The sequence below is a fragment of the Anolis sagrei genome, chromosome 3 (assembly GCF_037176765.1).
Source record: "Anolis sagrei isolate rAnoSag1 chromosome 3, rAnoSag1.mat, whole genome shotgun sequence".
Lineage (NCBI taxonomy): Eukaryota > Metazoa > Chordata > Lepidosauria > Squamata > Dactyloidae > Anolis > Anolis sagrei.
This window is the reverse complement of record NC_090023.1, coordinates 159,037,279-159,058,225: the sequence shown is the minus strand read 5'-3', so window position 1 is coordinate 159,058,225 and position 20,947 is coordinate 159,037,279. Positions and strand designations below refer to the sequence as shown.

At 41.4% G+C, this 20,947-nt stretch overlaps 1 protein-coding gene across 1 annotated transcript in view; it reads right to left on the bottom strand.

Annotated features, from left to right (window-relative positions):
• Window positions 1-20,947, bottom strand: part of CHAT (choline O-acetyltransferase) — a 99,760-nt gene that overhangs the window by 20,313 nt on the left and 58,500 nt on the right. Inside the window, exons 10-13 of the mRNA XM_060769000.2 lie at window positions 19,614-19,742; window positions 14,957-15,079; window positions 9,683-9,824; window positions 887-949 (exon numbers count right to left, since the gene is read on the bottom strand). Of these exons, the coding sequence (XP_060624983.2) occupies window positions 887-949; window positions 9,683-9,824; window positions 14,957-15,079; window positions 19,614-19,742 (457 nt within the window). The remainder of the gene's footprint in view (window positions 1-886; window positions 950-9,682; window positions 9,825-14,956; window positions 15,080-19,613; window positions 19,743-20,947) is intronic.

Genomic DNA, 20,947 nt, shown 5'->3' with positions numbered 1-20,947 from the left:
ATTCCTCTGCCATGGGATGTCAAAGATTTGTTATTTTATTAGATATTATTATTATTATTATTATTATCTACGTGGGGTTGCCTCTGAAGACTACCTGGAAGCTGGAATTAGTCCCACGTTCAGCAGCCAGATTACTAACAGGAGAGGGGTACAGGGATCGCACAACTCCTTTGTTGCTCCAGCTCCACTGGCTGCCAATTAGCTTCCAAGCAAAATTCAAAGTGCTGGTTTTAACCTACAAAACCTACAACTAACTGCAACATTTTACCATGTTGGTATGATTTTGTGAGCATCACTTTGTGTTTTTAGAACATAGTAAAAATTCAGTACATTTCACTTTGTGTTTTTAGAACATAGTAGAAATTCAGTACATTTCAGTAGCATCATGCTAGTGTTTGTGTAGGTTGGCTCTAAATTATTAGTACATGGGCACTTCATCTTAAAAGAGAGATCAACTCTCAGAAGGTTATTACAGTTGACCTAGGGATGTCAAATGAAAATAAATGGTTATTATTTTTCATTCAAGAATGCTCATATTTCATACTCAGCATTGTCTACAGTGTCCTTCAAAACAGAAATTACATGCCTGCTAATGAACTCCTATAAATGCAACAATTTTGTCGCTCATTTTATACACATGCCACATCTGGATACTAGGCGATAGTTGTATGAAAATTCTGGGATTTATAAAGTCATTAAGACAATCTATTTTTGTGTGTACATATTTCTCATTCTGTGTAAATATGTATAGAATGAGGACAGTAGATGTCCTCCTACTCTATAAAATGGAAATAATTTAACAGCATAACTGTACTATACTAATTTATGTTCATCTGGAAGGGATTTTTTTAAAAAAATAATGAAACTCAATTAATATTTTGCTTACCAAAATGGTGTAATTAGTCTGAGCAGTTATAGCATCCTTAAATCGCTGCATTTTCTCAGAGTCCTGTGGGTGAAAAGAAAAGAAATAAAATATTTTAAATGAAATACTTCCACAATTTAATGGGAATAAACTGTGGCAACACAACACACAATATATGGTTAGATTGTGCATGTTTTCCAGAAGGAACTTGCAGTGTGTTTAATAAGTTTACTCCTTCGTTGTAATTTTTATGAACTGATCTGATCTATACCTCCCAAAGTAATCTCTGGGTTGTACAAAAACAGCCTCCCACTCTCCCAATTTTGTAGGGATATTCCTGATTAATAAAATGTTAACTGTGCTCTTTATCAAAGCAATGACTAGTACTTCATAAATAATATTGTAATATTGAGTCACGCGAGGGCTGAGAAGAGTGATATACAAATATAACAAACAAACAAACAAACAAATAAATAAATAAATAATCTTGATGGACTTGAACAGTTTTTCTATTGATAGTATTGCCCAATATTACAGTGCTATTTTTGTCTCAAAAACAAAACATTGAAAAATATATGCTCAAGAATATAAAATACAAAAAGGAAGATTTAAAAAAACCCTTAAAATGCATATTTTTTTAGGACACAATATTTTAATAAACCTGAGTTGAACCTTTTCCACATTTTGTGATAGCCAAACTGCATATACAGAAGTAACCAGTAGCTATATCTTCCCTCCCCTTTTCTAACATTCTAGAAATAGTGAAAATAACTGTGTTGTCTATTACTATATCAGAGAAACAGAAAAATGAAAGGTGAAGTCCGTAATTACATTTAAAAGGTTAATGTGACTCTCAGCTCTTTGAATGAGTAGCATAGAATCAAAGAGTTGGAAGAGACCTCATGGGCTATCCAGTCCAACACCCTGCCAAGAAGAAAGAATATTGCATTCAAATCACCCCTGACAGATGGCCATCCAGCCTCTGTTTAAAAGCTTCCAAGGAAGGAACCTCCACCACACTCTGGGGCAGAGAGTTCCACTGCTGAACGGCTCTCACAGTCAGGAAGTTCTTCCTCATGTTCAGATGGAATCTCCTTTCTTGTAGTTTGAAGCCATTGTTTCGTGTCCCAGTCTCCAGGGAAGCAGAAAACAAGCTTGCTCCCTCCTCCCTGTGGCTTCCTCTCACATATTTATACATGGCTATCATATCTCCTCTCAGCTTTCTCTTCTTCAGGCTAAACTTGCCCAGCTCCTTAAGCCACTCCTCATAGGGCTTGTTCTCCAGACCCTTGATCATTTTAGTCGCCCTCCTCTGGACACATTCCAACTTGTCAATATCTCTCTTGAATTGTGGTGCCCAGAATTGGATACAATATTCCAGGTGTGGTCTAACCAAAGCAGAATAGAAGGGTAGCATGACTTTCCTAGATCTAGACACTAGGCTCCTATTGATGCAGGCCAAAATCCCATTGGCTTTTTTTGCCGCCATTATCACATTGTTGGCTCATGTTTAACTTGTTGTCCACGAGGATAAAGTATATGATGCAACCTTTAGTCTCTAGATTTCCAGTGGTACCTGGTGAGACTGCTGCTTTAGTCCATATGACATGGAAACTATCTAATATTCTGAAACTCATACCAAACATAGGTTCATTACCTGAGATTGCTCCTCTTAGCATTATATATGTTGGAGAACACAGAACCCCCCCCCCCCCCAGAGACAGATAGGAAGGTGCTCCAAAAGGTCACCATTACACAGGGAATCACTGGTTGCTCTTTCCCCTTTTTGGAATAACTTTGTAAGACCCACAACCTTAAGAAAGTTCAGGACATTCTTAAGGACCCATCTCACCTGGCATATTCTTTTTTAAATAATTACCATCTAGTAGACGGTATGGGATGACTAAGGTAAGGACAAACAGACAGAGAGATAGCTTTTATTTTAGAGCTGTAACATTTCACCTCTTCACACAAGGGATTTTTGCCCTGTTTGCCATTTTGCTTCACGGCAAGGATGGGGACTGCCATACACCATCCATACACATGACACACAGCAGGCCCCACCCACCTTCCTCCCAAAGTCGGGGGGAAGTGCCAAAAAGGTGCTTCCTCCATGAATATGGGGAGGAAAGTGTATTTTGGATAGCTCTGATAGAGCTACCTGGACTTTTCTCCCCTCTTTACCATGTGATGAGGGTAGGAGGGAGGGCATGTGGGTTGCCCCACATGCCTTCCCTTTCGCTGGCAATTGCTGGTGCAATGGCACAGGTGCTATATTGAACTTCATGGTTTCGCATTGATGCGGCATTGGGGGCTGCACAGTGGGGGTTGGAGTGTGGCGAGATGGGTGTGTCGTTTTTATGATGTGTGCTGAGTAAAGCATTTAATTTTGTTGTATAATGTACAATGACAATAAAATTATTCTAGTCTATTCTATTTATAAAACAAGATTGGCAATTGGGCAGGACCCAACCTTTACCTCCATGTCTGTGTGAACTACCTTTAATTTGCCATTTCAGATACCTGGAAGTCAAAACAGGTTGTGTAGCCTGTTTTTGACCTTCGCAACCCGAAAGACAGTTGCATCTGTCAAGTAGGAAAATTAGGTACCACCTTAAAGTGTGGGGAGGCTAAATTAACTAATTTATGAGGCCATAAAAAAAGACTCCAACAAAGCACTCCAGCAAAAAAGCATGCGGGGAATGCGGAAGTACTTCATCAGTGTCACAGATGGACGATGAAAGCAACAGCTCCCCTGGCGGCCAGAAAAAGTTAAATAGCCCCCGTCTATGTCTGTATATGTTGTATGTTAAAATTGGCATTGAATGTTTGCCATATATGTGTACACTGTAATCCGCCCTGAGTCCCCTGAGGGGTGAGAAGGGTGGAATATAAATGCTGTAAATAAAATAAATAATAAAACACCTCCTTTTTTGGTTTGAGCATTTTTGCTTTGTTCTGTTCTGTTTTTGCTTTTTATTGCACGCCTTATTATTTCATTTCTTCTTCTTTTTCTCCTTTTTTGTTGTTTTCTTTTCCCTCTCTTTTCTTTTAAATTGTTTTCATGGAAAAATTTTCAATAAAGATTATTTTAAAATTTGCCATTTCAATGTAAAATAAGCATCTGGGAGGTGCAGGGAGATTATCAGTGGGCAAGAAAGCCAGCACGCTGCACTTGTGGGTTGTTTTTAGTGAAAAGGTGAAGGATTGCATCCAAATCAGCCCAATTTTAATCAGGTTTTAAGGAAGAGGAATCAAAGAACTTTTGGGAGGATTCCAGGAAATGTCACGGATATACAGTGGAGTTCCAGAGCCACATTGCCTTAACCCCTGCTGTAAAACAAGTCAATCCTACCTGAAGGAAGGCTAAGAGAACTGAGAACGAGAAGGCCTCTCTCCAGAGGCGGCCCTAGGTAATTTTCAATGGTAAGCAAACAGTATCCCCCCTCCCCCAACCAATCACTGATATATATTTTCTGTTCATCGTGGGAGTTCTGTGTGCCAGATTTGGTTCAATCCCATCATTGGTGGAGTTCAGAATGCTCTTTGACTGTAGGTGAACTATACATCCCAGTAACTACAACTCGCATATGTCAAGGTCTATTCTCCCCCAAGGCCGCCTCAAGAGCGCCCCTGGGCAAAATGGGTTGAGCCGCCCCTGCCTCTCTCTCATACTCCTGCTCCTGCAAATGCTTACTTTGCGTAATGGGTTGAGCCGCCCCTGCCTCTCTCTCATACTCCTGCATCTCTTAGAAACAATCATCTCCAGGTTTAAAGAACTTGAAATGTTTTAAAAGAATCTTACAGGATTGTTTTTTACTGAATCTGAAAGTAATAATGACTTTAAATGCTAGGAGGAGACATAGAATAATTACCACAGAAAAATTACCAGTGGGAGTGGATATAAGACCAGCTCAAGAAAAAAATACCCCGCTGAGCTCATTTGTAAATTGAGCAGTGCTGAATTGCTTTATGTGGGGGCAAAGTGCATGATTTATTATGAATGTGTATAACAATGCTCTGGGTGAACTTTTCTATGTCGAAAAGCAGCTTGGGGAGACAGTTTTGTGCAACACAATGGGTGTGCACCTGTGCCCTTTTTTACTGCACTGAGCCGCTTATTCCCTTAAAGACTCTGGAGGCATGCTTGCATCTGGAATTACATGTGAATGCATGCATGTGAATGAGAGAGAGCAAGCAAGTATCTGCATAGGCAGGCTAGTGCAATTTGGAGCTACAAAACTAGAGAAGAGATGTGTTTTCTGGGCTGTATGGCTATGTTCCAGAAAGGGTTAATCCTGTTTCCTCTTTGCTCTATACCTGTCATTGGAGTTTGTATTTCTTGGCACCTGTCAAGTCCACATATTTCCAGAGAACTCCAGTAGACTCTGGATCTACTACTTTCCCTCCTTACTTTCACTACCTGTTCACCTCAGCCAGAGCGAGAGCACGGGCAAACCAACTGCTAAAATTTAACCATAGCCAACCAGGTTCCTTAGACCCACTTCTTAAAGTATATAAGGCCAAGGTTACCCCCATGCTCCTGTATGGAGCGGAAGTCTGGGGCCTAAACTAGGTATCATTATTAGAGCAATCTCAAGAACAGCACCTCCGTAACTTTCTAGGAGTGGATAAAAGGACCCCAGCTGCAGCAGTGAGAGCAGAAACAGGAGTATATACAGTCGATGGTTTATCCAAAATTAGGGCATATAAATATTGGATAAAACTAAATGCCATGGCAAATGATAGGCTACCAAAATTGTGCCTGTTAGAGCAGACTAAAAACCAACATCAGTCCTCTTGGCTGGTGCAACTGACAAAATACATCAGGAGTTGTGGACTTCCAATTCTATACCCAAATCTTCTAGAGGAATTAGATCCAAAAATGGTGGCGCAACGAATACAGGATATAGATGCTCAGAAAGACATTGCCACCCTTACAAAGCCGGCTCACTGAAATGGTTAAGTCGCTTCAAACATACTTTTCAAACAGCCAAATACCTAAAGACAGAAATGCCTAAACATCTAAGGAGGGTATTCACTAGAACCCGATTCAAACAGACAGATACAATGGTTAAACATGGAAGGTTTAACCAAGTTCCATATAATGAACATTTCTGTATCTGTGGGGCGACAGAAGTAGAGGAAGTAGTAACCGCCACCAGGATCCCAGTAGAAAACATCATTGCCAATGTCGAATCAGCAATTTACCGCCTCCCAGAGGAGGAAGCAGAAGAAGTATGAGCGGAAGCAGCAAGGATCCTGAAAAAGGCAAAACTCCCCTCCAGTAACATTACTAGGAAGGAAAGAGAAGCCATTAGAGACCTAAATTCAGATCCTGATATCCTCATTCTGCCAGCAGACAAGGGGAATGCCACAGTCATCATGCATACAGAGCAATACAAGGAGAAGATCAAAAAACTCCTGGACCCTACTATATACAGAAAACTTAAGCAAGACCCAACTTCCAAAATAACCAGAAAAACCAACACTCTAATTAAAAACTCCTCAGTCAACTTCGACATACGACAGCAGCTATGTAAATCGGAAGCCCTTCCACCCAGGCTTTATGGACTCCCCAAAATCCATAAGGACTCCACCCCACTCAGACCAATCGTGAGTGCCATTGGGTCCCCCACATATGACTTAGCCAAATTTCTTGCTGCACAGTTACAAAGCCACATTGGGCTCACAACACACTACATCAAGGACTCAGCCCACTTCATTGAAAAAATCAGCAATCTCAAGCTAAATACAAATGACATACTGATCAGCTTCGATGTGGTGTCTCTATTTACCATGGTCCCAGTTGCAGACACTATGGCACTCATCAACCAGAGGTTCCCAGAAGACATCATGGCGCTGTTTCACCATTGCCTCACCACCAGCTATTTTCAGTGGGACAATGAATTCTACGAACAGAAAGATGGAGTAGCTATGGGGAGCCCTCTCAGCCCAGTCATAGCTAACTTCTACATGGAACAATTTGAAAAACAAGCTCTTGAAACAGCAACCAAAAAGCCCACTATATGGTTCAGATATGTGGATGACACTTTCACCATTTGGAGCCATGGAGAAGAAGAACTCAACAGGTTCCTGGAACATCTTAACAGCATCCACCCTAACATCCAGTTCACTATGGAAAAAGAAAAGGAAGGAAGATTGCCTTTTCTAGATGTCCTAGTCATCCGTAAACCAGATCAACAATTGGGTCACACCGTTTACAGAAAACCCACACACACAGATAGATATCTACATAAAAACTCCAACCATCACCCAAGTCAAAAAAGAAGCACCATTAAAGCCTTGGCAGACCGTGCAAAAAGAATCTGTGAACCCCATCTCCTCCAAGATGAACTGAACCACCTCAACTGGGCTCTACAGGCCAATGGATACTCCACCTCAGACATCAGAAGAGCTGAAAGACCAAGAACAAGCCACGAGAGTAAAGATGAAGATCCACCCAGAGGAAAAGTGTTCCTGCCATACATCAAGGGAACCACTGATCGCATAGGAAAGCTGATGAGGAAACACAACATACAAACAATCTACAAACCCACCAAGAAAATCCAACAAATGCTACGTTCAGCAAAGGACAAGAGGGATCCTCTTACCTCTGCAGGAGTCTACCGTATACCATGCAGCTGTGGACAAGTCTACATAGGGACCACCAAACGCAGCGCCCAAACAAGAATCCAGGAACATGAAAGGCACTGCAGACTACTCCAACCAGAGAAATCAGCCATAGCAGAGCACCTGATGAACCAACCTGGACACAGCATTTTATTTGAGAACACAAAAATGCTGGACCACTCTCACAACCACCATGTCAGACTACACAGAGAAGCCATTGAAATCCACAAACATGTGGACAATTTCAACAGAAAGGAAGAAACCATGAAAATGAACAAAATCTGGCTACCAGTATTAAAAAATTCTAAAATTAAAACAGCAGAGAGAAAAACAGGCAGGGACTTCTAAGCACCTTTCATTAAGAGTTTGCTCCAGGCACAGTCAGCCCATTGTATGCTAATCAAGGTGGTCAGTTGAAAAGATTCACACCTAGCCCAACTTACAAAAGCCTTTTGTCTCACCCTGGTCAGTCCACAGATATATAAACCCCTTTTTTCCCAGCTCCAGCAGATCTCTGAGGAAGCCTGCCATAGATGCAGGCGAAACGTCAGGAGAAATGCCTCTAGAACATGGCCATATAGCCCGAAAAAACCCACAAGAACTGAGAAGTAGAGGATATTACACATTTACTGTTTAATTGTATTTTGTACAACAAATCAATACCTTGGACCATTCATCATACAGAAGACTCACTGGGATCCCTATATCAAAACTACATTCTTAATGGCTGGCCAGAATGCTAAGATAACACACCAAACAGCCCTTTTCCTTCATAAAGCAACACAGCTGAGAACTGCGTATCTGGAGGCGATTGGGGTCAACTGTAGGGGTGACGCAGATATCTGAAGTGGCTTGGGATTGTGTAATAGCTGGTCTATTTTAACCTTCGTTTTTAACCTACGTTTTTAATTTTTGTGGTGTGAAATTTTACCTTGGCATTTTAATGATGATATTTTTAATTATCTTTTAACTTAATCAATTGGGAGGGATAGCCAAAACTCCAGAGGACAGGAGCAGGGTTCAAAACAATCTTGACAGATTAGAGAGATGGGCCAAAACTAACAAAATGAAGTTCAACAGTGACAAATGCAAGATACTCCACTTTGGCAGGAAAAACGAAATGCAAAGATACAGAATGGGGGACAATGCCTGGCTTGAGAGCAGTACGTGTGAAAAAGATCTTGGAGTCCTCGTGGACAACAAGTTAAACTTGAGCCAACAATGTGATGTGGCGGCAAAAAAAGCCAATGGGATTTTGGCCTGCATGAAGAGGAGTATAGTGTCTAGATCTAGGGAAGTAATGCTACCCCCCTATTCTGCTTTGGTTAGACCACACCTGGAATATTGTGTCCAATTCTGGGCACCACAATTCAAGAGAGATATTGACAAGCTGGAATGTGTCCAGAGGAGGGCGACTCAAATGATCAAGGGTCTGGAGAACAAGCCCTATGAGGACTGGCTTAAGGAGCTGGGCACGTTTAACCTGAAGAAGAGAAGGCTGAGAGGAGATATGATAGCCATGTATAAATATGTGAGAGGAAGCCTCAGGGAGGAGGGAGCAAGCTTGTTTTCTGCTTCCTTGCAGACTAGGACGTGGAACAATGGCTTTAAACTACAAGAGAGGAGATTCCATCTGAACATAAGGAAGAACTTCCTGACTGTGAGAGCCGTTCAGCAGTGGAACTCTCTGCCCCTTTGGAAGCTTTTAAACAGAGGCTGGATGGCCATCTGTCAGGGGTGATTTGAATGCAATATTCCTGCTTCTTGGCAGGGGGTTGGACTGGATGGCCCATGAGGTCTCTTCCACCTCTTTGATTCTATGATTCTATGTATGTTAGTTCACTATTATGGGAGTCTTCGGATAGTGATTATTGTCTATTTGTGCACGTTTCTGTTTTTAATGTTAATACGGTCAATGGACTAATCAATAAACTTTGCTTGCTTGCTACTACCTGTTCACCTCTCCTTTCTAAAGAATCAAGCCAAGATGGAGGCGGTGTAGACTCCCAAAAGTCATAAAGATTGGGTCCAAAAGAAAAGTACAAGTGGACAGAGGCTGGGCAGTCACGAAAAAGAGGCAAGCCTAACCTTATTGTTCACATGTCTCCAAAACCTAGGTCATGTGGTATTCCAATAGAAGGTGGGGTGGGACTGGTGGCTGGGGCAATAATTGTACTCACATACCTGTAGAGATAACTTTTTATCTATCATCCCTTTTGCAAAAATTAATGCTTCAGGAGTTGCGGATCGGATGTTGTCTACTCTCCCTTCTTCAAACCGGCGTATGGATGCACTTTCATAGGTAGGAACAACTCTCCCATGCAATCTGCAAGGCAAAAAGAATTAGTGTGGACTTTTCAATGTGAACCCCTTTTCTAGTGCTGGAGACATATCTTGATGACCCATTGGCACAATTGTCCTCCTTCCCAGTTTGTACATTGCATCTAGAAATCAGAAGAACTTAGAGAAGTTACTGGTTTGGATTACAAGACTACCAATACATCCACCCGGTGTAGTGGGAGGCTATGTTCCCTGAAAGATTTGGGGAAATATAGTCCAAAAAAGATACCCCCACCACTTTGATAGCACATTACTATGTCTGTGTTGTGCCTTACTAGACTATTAATTTCTACAAATGCTAAAATGTGGCCAGGTCATCATATTATCAACATGGAGAACATCTTCCAATTTTATATTGACATCCAATGGTGAAAAGCTTCTATGTAGAACATCTTGTTGTTTGTCTTCAAGTTGTTTTAAACTTACGATAACCGTAGGGTGTTTTTGGTAAGATTTGTTCAGTGGAAGTTTGCCTTTGCTTTCTTCTGAGTATGAGAGAGCATGACTTACCCAAGGTCACCCAGGCCCTATGTACACTTTACTGCCATATAATGCACTTTGAATCTGCATCACACTGTGTAAACAATCTTTGTTCCTGGGTTACAAATGTCATTTCCTAATTCGTTATATCACAAAACATGGAAACAATATATTAAACTGTGAAAACTTTGTTTCTGTGGGACATCCTGCAACACATTTTGCTAGTTTTTCAATGTATATCTCATAGCATTTCAACTAATTCAACATACATTGTGGCAGCCACACAAACAAAGTTTCAGGAGCAAAACAACTAGTAAAACAAACAATGAAATGGAAGATAACACTTTCCCACCAGGAACAGAATTTTAATTTTTTGGTTACATAATGTTAATTGGTTTTGACTCATATTATACAGTTCAATGCAGTTAAACTGCATTATATGTGTCTACACTAACCATACTTTTATTAATGTGTGTATTTTATATATGGCATTGAATTGTGCCAAGTTGTTCACCGCTCTGAGTTGCCTTCGGGCTGATATGGGCAGGGTAGAAATGGCGTAAATATGAGGGGTATTTTTTAAGTAAGGTCCGTTTTGTTGTAGACACTAGTAGCTCGCGAGCATGTGCGTCGTGTACCGGCATGCCTCGGGAACAACTGTGCTCAGTTTCCGCTCTGTAGCTAACCTGTACGGTTCTGTTCTGTGCTTTAAAAATATTTAAGACTATCAACTCACCCGCTGCATGTAAGGTTCGCTCAGTGATACGGTTTTTGTCAGCAAGGAACCTGCTTGCTGCAGAAATTCATCGACAGATTTGTGAAATGTACGGTGATACTGTTATGAGTGAAAGCAAAGTGCATAAGTGGGTACGACAATTCAAAGATGGCCGTGACAATGTCCATGATGAGGACCGCTCCGGTCGCCCTTTGATGACGTGAAAACAGCAGTGAACTCTTGGTTATCGGAGCAGGCGGCAAGTTTTTATGAAGAAGGTATTTTAAAATTGGTTCAGAGGTATTATAAGTGTTTGAACAAACTTGGCAACTATGTCGAAAAATAGAGTGAAGTATGTACTTTCTGAAAATAAATTTACTTTTTTGAAATAAACTTTCATTGTGTACTTATGTTCAAATGGACCTTACTTAAAAAATACCCCTCGTAAATAAATAAATAAAATACAGTTTTTAACTGCATTATATGACAATGTACATGGGGCCCCAATAGGTTTCCATGTCTGAGTGGGGACTAGAAACCTAATCTCCCAGAGACCCAATCCAATGCTCAAATCACTATACTATACCAGCTTTTCCATATGGAACTATGTATAGAAATGTTTACCATTTTCCTTTGAAACCATGATATATTTTTTTAGGTTTGTTAAAAATGATTTTGAAGCCATTAATTTGAACCGCCCCTGGATTATACGGCAAAGTAGTGGGGGAGCAACTTCATGCTGACGAATATCCTTTGTTCACCCCCGTCTTCTCGTTCTCGGCCCCCTCCCACTGCACCTTTTTAATGCTACACTGACAAATGTTTGCTGTCTAATAAAGCTAATTTTGACTTGGCTCCAGGGCCTCTCATTTAATTTGCCCATTATATTCATGATGCTTTAAGCATGGAATGTTTGCTACTATTTAGACTCTAATGGCAAAGAGGATAGGCTGCCTCCATCTGTACTCAGGATTTGTCTGCTAATTAGGCCCCATTATTCTTTAGCTTGTTAATGCGGAGTGCGTTTATGACTGATAGTGGTCATACTGTTTGCTCCTTTGCCTGATATAAATGGTTTCTGTGCTGCAGATGTTAGACACGAACTGGCCAGACATAGGGGGACTGAATCTATCTTTTGGAGGTGGAAAATTGGGAAGCCATACTTGCACAACGGCTATGTACATACAGAAGACTGAATCAGTTCGTTGGGGTCGACCGTTTGTTCCTCCTTCTGCTCTGTTACATCCCCATTGATCTACTGATACTTTCAACCTGGTCTGACTTCACTTCTTCTTCTCCCTTTCTTCGAAGCTACTCCTCTCTGTTGGAAGTCTCTTTATACTCCTGCCTAAGGAAACTCAGTGAAGTTCAAATTACATTTTTTTTTTAAAAAAAGCTAAATCTCAGCATAGCGAAGTTTTCTAGAACAGGCTTTTTGTTCCTTGGTCTTCCAAATGTTTTGGCCTTCAACTCCCAGAAATCTCATCCAACATAACAATGGTCAGGAAATCTGGGAATTGAAGTCCCCAATATCTGAAGGACTGAGGTTTGATCATCACTGATCTAGCATAACCATTGACATGATTGAGTTATGACAACAAGCAACACACGTGTCAAGATCATAACTACTAGGGCAGTGTTTCTCAACCTGGGGGTCAGGACCCTTGGAGGGGTTGCAAGGGGTTGTTGGAAGGGTTGCCAAATACCATCAGAAAACATAGTATTTTCTATTGGTCATAAGGGAGCCCCCGGTGGTGCAGTGGGTTAAACCCCTGTGCCGACAGGACTGAAGACCAACAGGTCGCAGGTTCAAATCTGGGGAGAGCGCGGATGAGCTCCCTCTATCAGCTCCAGCTCCTCATGCAGGGACATGAGAGAAGCCTCCCACAAGGATGTTAAAACATCACAACATCCGGGCAACGTCCTTCCAGACAGCCAATTCTCTCACACCAGAAGCGACTTGCAGTTTCTCAAGTTGCTCCTGATACGACCAAAAAAATTTGTCATGGGGATTCTGTGTGGGAAGTTTGGCCCAATTCTATCATTGGTGGGGTTCTGAATGCTCTTTGATTGTAGGTTAACTATAAATGACAGCAACTACAACTCCCAAATGTCAAGGTCTATTTCCCCCAAGTTCCACCAGTGTTCACATTTGGGCATATTGAGTATTTGTGCCAATGTTGGTCCAGATCCATCATTACTCTCTGGATGTAGGCGAACTACAACTCCAAAGCTCGAGGTCAGTGCCCACCAAACCCTTCCAGTATTTTCTGTTGGTCATGGGAGTTCTGTGTGCCAAGTTTGGTTCAATTCCATCATTGGTGGAGTTCATAATGCTCCTTGATTGTAGGTGAACTATAAATCCCAGCAACTACAACTCCCAAATGACAAAATCAATCCCCCCACCACCACACCAGTATTCAAATTTGGATATACTGGATATTTGTGCCAAATTTGGTCCAGTGAATGAAAATACATCCTGCATATCAGATATTTACATTATGATTCATAACAGTAGCAAAATTACAGTTATGAAGTAGCAACGAAAATAATTTTATGGTTGTAGGTCACCACTACATGAGGAACTGTATTAAGGGGTCACGGCATTAGGAAGGTTGAGAAACACTATACTAGGGCTTAGCTTGTAGAAAGAAATCCAAGGAATAATAATTTTGCCTTGAACTCATCAGTCCTGCTAATCTAGGTAATCTGATTTTTCCTTTGCTTTGACTCCATCTATACTGAAAATTTAATGCAGTTTGAAGTTAGCTTGAAAGGATGCTGGCTAGACAACAAACTCCCACAAAAGCATACCCAAAAGTCCTTAATATGTACAAGTGCTCTGTTGTGTGTAATCATCCTTTGGACCTCTGTTTCCAGGATTTCTCATGTAATCATATGCGAAGTGAAACCACTTTCTTCATACTGGTGTGAAACTGCATTAAATGGTATGTGTAGGTGGAATCTTAGGGAAGCCAATTGTCAGTTCTACCCCTTAATCCGAATTGTGCTAGACAGTTCGATTTTTCAAAATACCTAAACCATGAACAAGATATGTTAACCTAGGAAGATTTGAGATAGGATATAGATTCCAAAAGGATAGGGATGCAATTGTATGGTGGCATGTGGCAAAGGTTGCCACCATTTGGAGATGTCCTTCAGATGTAAAAAGCTCTAGAAGATATAATCTAGAGCAGAACTGAAATGGAAATAGAACAAAGCTTACAGTCCCTCTGGGTCCTGGACTGGATTTCATGCCTACTACCCATCCTCCACCGCATCCCCCCATCCCCAATATCTGTTCTTTATATTACTAAATTGTGTCACATCACAACTTGGCGTCCCCCCAGCAACAGCAAGGGTATCCCTCTGGGCAGCTAAACCAGGATATCCCAACTGGATGGCCCCTCATGAGGGTCTTCCTCCAGGGGCAAACCAAGAATGGGCAACTTGGAAGTCCCTGAACAGACTCAGAAGTGGAGTGGGCAGATCAAAAGACAACCTGGCAAAATGGAACTACCTACAAGAATCTCACACCTTGTGGGAGCAGAACAGACAACTCCACATCTGCATGCTTGTCCACTATGCCCTGCTTCATGTACAGAGGAAGAATTGTTGGAGGCTATAGATAATGCCATTTCTGTTGCCCATTATTGGTCAAAAGATATTTAGCCACATGTGCTCCTTCTATTTTTGTCAGTTTTATACTAATTTATGCAATGCTTTTGATACGAAATAAATAAATAAATCAATCAAAATAACATCACACCTGGCCTTCTCTTTAAAGGCAAATATGAAGTTGGGGTCCCTTTACAGTGAAAAAGTGTCCATCAATTTTACGGAAGTTCTTTCTTAGGAGATTTCCCTAATCTTGCCGAAAAGTCTCTGGCTGACAAGAGCTGGTTTGTTTTGGGTTTGCATACCTATAAAATGTCAGCTGGAGGGCTACTTGGATGTAGGCATCTGGGCTCATCTTCTGCTTTTTGATGAATTCTTTCCCATAGTTTTCAAATTTATAGACCATGAGGTCTAGATTCTTTACCATCCTAGAAAAGAACAGAAACACTAGAGCTGAAAACACAAATGTCTTGCACAAAAATGTAATCCTTTTTTAATTATTTCTAGGACTGTGCTCCCAAACTTTGGTGATCTTGTGCTGCAATCCTTGGATTCTGGCCTAGCCTCAAATCCCTTTTACGAAACCAAACTTTGGTGATCTTGTGCTGTGATCCTTGGATTCTGGCCTAGCCTCAAATCCCTTTTACTAGCTCTACGAAACCACCACTGACAACTCAAAACCACCATACCGTGCCCTGCAAGGCAAGAGAACCAACCTTTGTAACAGCTGTATGGGAATATGCAAAGCCCTCTAATCCTTCCATTCAAAGTGCCTATTCAAATAAGTTGTTTACCGCCACACTTCTCCATACATACAGTTTGAATAGAAGATGCTCTTTGCATGAAATGCAAAGGCTAAATACTGGATCCAATTTACTTCCTGTCATGTTGATAGTCATCATGTAGGTGACAAGAACATGCTGCTAACAATATGCTTTACATGGTCATGACAAATGAAGAGACACAAACCTATGAGAAAAACAATGTTGCTTTTTTTGTTCCAATCCACCACAGTTCGGAGACCACCAACTGCTGAGTGGGTGGGCAGGATAACAGGCTTAGATGTTGGACTATCCCACAGGAGGTATGGGTAAAACCAATTTTATTGGGAATTATGTCACTTTCATGATTAGCCAATTTTTATTTTATATTTTAATAAGTTTCTGGGCATATGTGGGGGCTGGGAATATTATTTGTTTTGCAGGAAGAGGAAGCACTCTCAAGTTTCTTCTGTGGAAATGTAGGGACTTTAGGACCTCATGAGATACATGCAGCCCATGGATTACTCTTTGCCCACCACCAGAGATGGCCCTAGGTAATTTTCAATTGTAAGCAAACAGTATTTTGGCACCCCCCCCCCCCAACCAATCACTGATATATATTTTCTGTTCGTCGTGGGAGTTCTGTGTGCCATATTTGGTTCAATTCCATCATTGGTGGAGTTCAGAATGCTCTTTGATTGTAGGTGAACTATACATCCCAGTAACTTCAACTCGCATATGTCAAGGTCTATTTTTCCCCCAAGAGCACCTCAAGAGTGCCCCTGGGCAAAATCAACTATACTGCATATGCTTACTTTGCGTAATGGGTTGAGCTGCCCCTTCCCACCACATAGTTATATAACATCCTCTACCCCCATATTTACGATAAAGATTAGATGCAGTTAACCTAGAACTGTATTCAACATGTTTGTATTTCTTTGAGAGTTTTTTTCCCCACTGCCAGCTGAGGCGATGGGTTTATTGCAAAATTACAAGGGAAAAGGTTAAAACTAATCACTAAATTTTAGTTGGACCCTTTAATTAAGCAATAGGAACAGGTGATTGCAGTTAAGAGATTGGGAGAAGCATTCAGTTTGTTTTTTTACATGAGTTTGGAAAAGTAGGTTCCAAACAAAATGTATGTGCATGGATATGCCTGTCTGAGGGCCCTTCTACACTGGCAGAAATGTTGGGAGGAACTGGGTTATTTTAACCCAGTTCCTCCTGAGACTTTGACCTTACACCCTCCCATAACTTGGGGTTTTCCCTCATGGGATGGTTAGATGCCATTCCAGATTTATTTATTTATTTATTTCAAAGTTTTCTATACTGAGCTTCTCACCTCTTAGAGGGACTCAGCCCGGTTTACAACCATAAAAACATACAATCAGTAAAATATCATAGTTCATAATTACAATAACACATTTAAAATGACAACTATAATTAAAACTACGATGGTCAGTCGTCATATTAAAAACAAGTATACCTCATCTTCAATCCACAACCCTAGAGTGCTGTCTCATTCATCGAAAGCCTGTCTCCACAACCATGTCTTCACCCGTTTCCTGAATGTCAGGATAGACGGGGCGATTCTGACCTCCAGTGGGAGAGAGTTCCAGAGTCGCGGGGCCACCACCGAGAAGGCCCTGTCCCTCGTCCCCACTAGGCGCGCTTGTGAGGCCGGTGGGACCGAGAGCAGGGCCTCTCTGGACGATCTTAGTAATCCTGATGCTACGTAGGGGAGAATATGTTTGGAGAGGTAAACAGGGCCGGAGTCATTTAGGGCTTTCAACCAACAACCCCCCTGACTCCCATTTTCCCCTCAAAAATTATCTGAGGGGTCTGCCTTCCAAAGAGTTCTCCTGACATGCAAAGATGACATATCAGAAGGTTGGAGAAGGAGGGTGAGAGATTTTCCTCCTGAGCTGGGAGGAGGGGTGGGCACTAGGAGCCTGAAGAACCAGGATGGCTGTGGGGATTGACCCCTGGGACTGTGATAGCAGTCCCAGGAGCTAATAACCACATGGTCCATGTTTGCAAAGATCTGGACCTTAGCTTAAGGTCCAGATATTTCTAGGTGTTTTATCAATCCAGAGCAAACTGGGAAATTCTAGTTTTCTCTAGATTAATTTGGTTTTATCTGAGTCGTCAGGCATTTGGGGCCTGTCTGGAAGGGCCCTGAATTCCCAAGCAATGGATTTGGGTCCTGTTGGTTCCATCTTTGAAGTTATTTCAATTGTGAGTTTTCAGGTCAAGGTCTGCATGTATTATAATAATTTGTTATTATTGTAAATGAGCTTGTCAACTAGTACTTGTCAACTGCATGGAATATATGTATGAATTAGACAGACAAGCAGACAGATGTGCTGAAAACAAGGAGTGTTGTAGTAGAGTCTGTTGGCAACGCTGCAACTGGTAGTAAGAGTGGTAGAGGAGGGAAATGAGGCGCCCAGGTGTTAGATGAGGAGAAGCAAAGGAAGAGAATTCGGGAGATACTTATGTCACCCACTGATGAAGAATGCTTTGAAGGTTTCTCTGAGAGTGAAATGAGTGAGGAGGAGGAAGGAGATTCAGATGGAAATAGAGGCATTAAGAGGATTACTCGAGGGCAGGAGTCAGACGAGGAGCGTCAGAGAAAGAAGATCCGGGACATACTAACTGCTCCCAGAGGAAGAGGATTTCATGGGTTTTTCTGGGAATTATGGGTCTGGGAGTAGTGGGGATGAAGAGGAACCACTAGATTGGACCAAGGTTCAGGAGATTCGGAATGTGTGTACTCAACCAACATCCAGTGACACTTTTGAGGGGTTTTCTGGTGGTGGAGATTGGCAATCTGGTGATACCATGGAATCATGGGGAGACCTAAGTCTTGACAAGAGGTGGAAGAGTTGGAGGGATGGACGTTAGCATTCAGCTATAGAGGCTATGCCAGCTGATAGTGAAGAGGATGGAATGGAGGGCAGCTCATCATCGGATGATGAGCTGTAAGATAAATGAAGGCACTGGAATAATAGAACTTTGCAGTAGGCAAAGTGTTGGTTTCATGCCTTGGGTCTTGTTGCTGCCGCTTTCTTGTTGGGCTTGGGTCCTGGATCTGCAGGTTGTTGCTTACTTTGCGTACCGACCTACTTGGATTCTTGTAAGTGCGGATTTCCCCTCTCCTTGACTTCAGACTGTTTTTGACGACGACACTGCCTTTTGGACTTTGGAACTTTCAACTGGGATTTCTTCGACTTTGGACTGCTTCTGGATGATGGCTTCTCTTCACGGCTCTTTGCTTATTATCTTTGAACTGTGGGATTTTAGTGTGTTTCGGAAGAACTCTTATTTAATCTGGATTTTTTGCCAGTTTAATCCGGTTTATTTTCTAAGATTGTTTTTCAAACTGCAAATTGCTGCAAACTTTGAGTTTTGACCAGAGGCACCGAAGCAAGTGTCTCTGAGTCCTGTTTACTTTGCTTTAATAAACTATTGTTTTGGACATACTCCTGTGTCTGGTTCTTTAAGGCATCTGGGTTCCGACAAGCAGTCTGTATGTGCATTAAACAATGATCTGAAATATCATCAAACATCAGGTTCATGACAGATCTACAACCTTATCACATGTGAAAAAATAAGTGTCCTAGGACACTTCTGCCCCAGTTCACTCATGGAGCCCCACATTACCCATCAGATGACCTAAGTTGACTTCCAGTGTGGCTCTGTGGGTGAATTGGATGTGAGCATGGTAGGACATTGCACTGCCAACACAGTAGCCTCCTCATGTTCCATTAGGAACAACAGGGCTAATGTGGGATTATGCGGCACAACAATGCTTCCCCATGTGTGATGTAGAAGTGTCAGCTTCTATCCAGGGCAAGTTGTCTTTTTCTTACGGTTTATATGCCACCTTTCCATAATATAAAATCTCAGTGCCTATAGTTTTCTGAGATAACAGCAGCAGCATGAAAGACTTGGTGTTCCAAGAAAAGACCATAATTCATATTTTCTACCTTATTTCTCACAGTGACATTTCAGAAACCAAGTAGCCTAAAAAAATCTAAAACAACACTTCCCAATTAATCTCTCTCCTTGCTGATTAAAACCAACCACTGCTCATTAATCAGTTAAGGTTTAAAATGATTAATCCACTATTTAAATTAAAGAACGCTTGGAGCCTTAATAACTTTGTATTAAAAGTCAAGTTGGAAATCAAATGTACCTTTGAAGTTTTTCTGCAGATGAAGCCAAGAGCCCCTGAATTTCTGGAGAACATTTCCACCGTAGTCTCCTTGGCGCAGGAAGTTCACTCACTGAATCAGCTCTAACAAGTTTCTTTGCCCCTTCTTTCCTGTTTATTAAAACAGGGTTATAAAGTTTAAATGTGTTGTTGATGACTGCACATCTCAAGAAGACTTTTAATGCTGGCATGTGGGACATGACTAAAAGTGTTCTCATAACTACTGTCTCTATATCTATTTTATAGTTTGTGGAACCCTGTTAGAGTACAGCCTGAAGTTATTTTTTGAGAATACAACTGCCAGGCTCTCCCAGCCAATTATATACATTGGCCATAACAGTTATGTAACTTTAGGAATTGTACTTCCCAAAAAACAACAGTTACCTTCAGCATAGATTATAGAATTCCCAAACTACTGGCAACTTTGCACTTTCTCAATCATGAGAATCAGTCATGAATTTTTAATTTGAATTTGTGACAAGTTGCATCTATACTGATTGCTTCTTCTGACCAATTAAAGTTTAGTAAATTACTCCCACTTATATACCAGGACATCCATGACTTGAGCAAAGGAAATATGAATAGGAATATCCAATAACTCAGACTGCCTTGGTGCTCTGTAGTTAAGTTGGATCACAATTCCCAAATCCCATGGCAACAATGACCAAGTCATTGCTAATAATCCTACTTCCTGAAATTTCAGTTCCAGTTTAGTTAAGACATGTTACCAAACTGAAAAAATTGAACATAGTTTGTTGTTAAATTTTTGAACGGCGTATCAATTTTTATATCCATCTCATTTATTCAGTGGGTCTACACCAGCTAGGTTTATCCATCAATTTTAGAGCCTTAAGGTTCCAAGTGACCACAAGGTGTCACTTGGAACCTTATCACATTAAGTGAAGGATTTGTCACAAATTGTGGCAAATCTGTGAGGTCCCAGTGTGGGGCATGGAGAACCCATCGCCCCATGCTCTGCATCATCCATCTTACCAATTTCTCCATTCCATGGTGGAGGGGGGGGGGGAAGTGTCGGCCACCCGACTTCCCCCCATCGTCGCACAGGCAACACATGAAGCCTCCTGTGTTGCCGTGGTGGCATTGTACACCACTTCCTCATTCCTATCATCATGGGCTTGGCCAGAAATAAAAATGTGTCATGCAATGAGCTCTCTGGCTAAAGGAGTGAGGAAACTGTGTACGATGGGCAAATCAGCTTGTATGATGAGGTTGTTGGTATCAAAATGTCACTCAACACACCATGCAATTCAATCAACAGAGAGAACAAGCAAGCTAACCTTGGTCATCTTAGATGA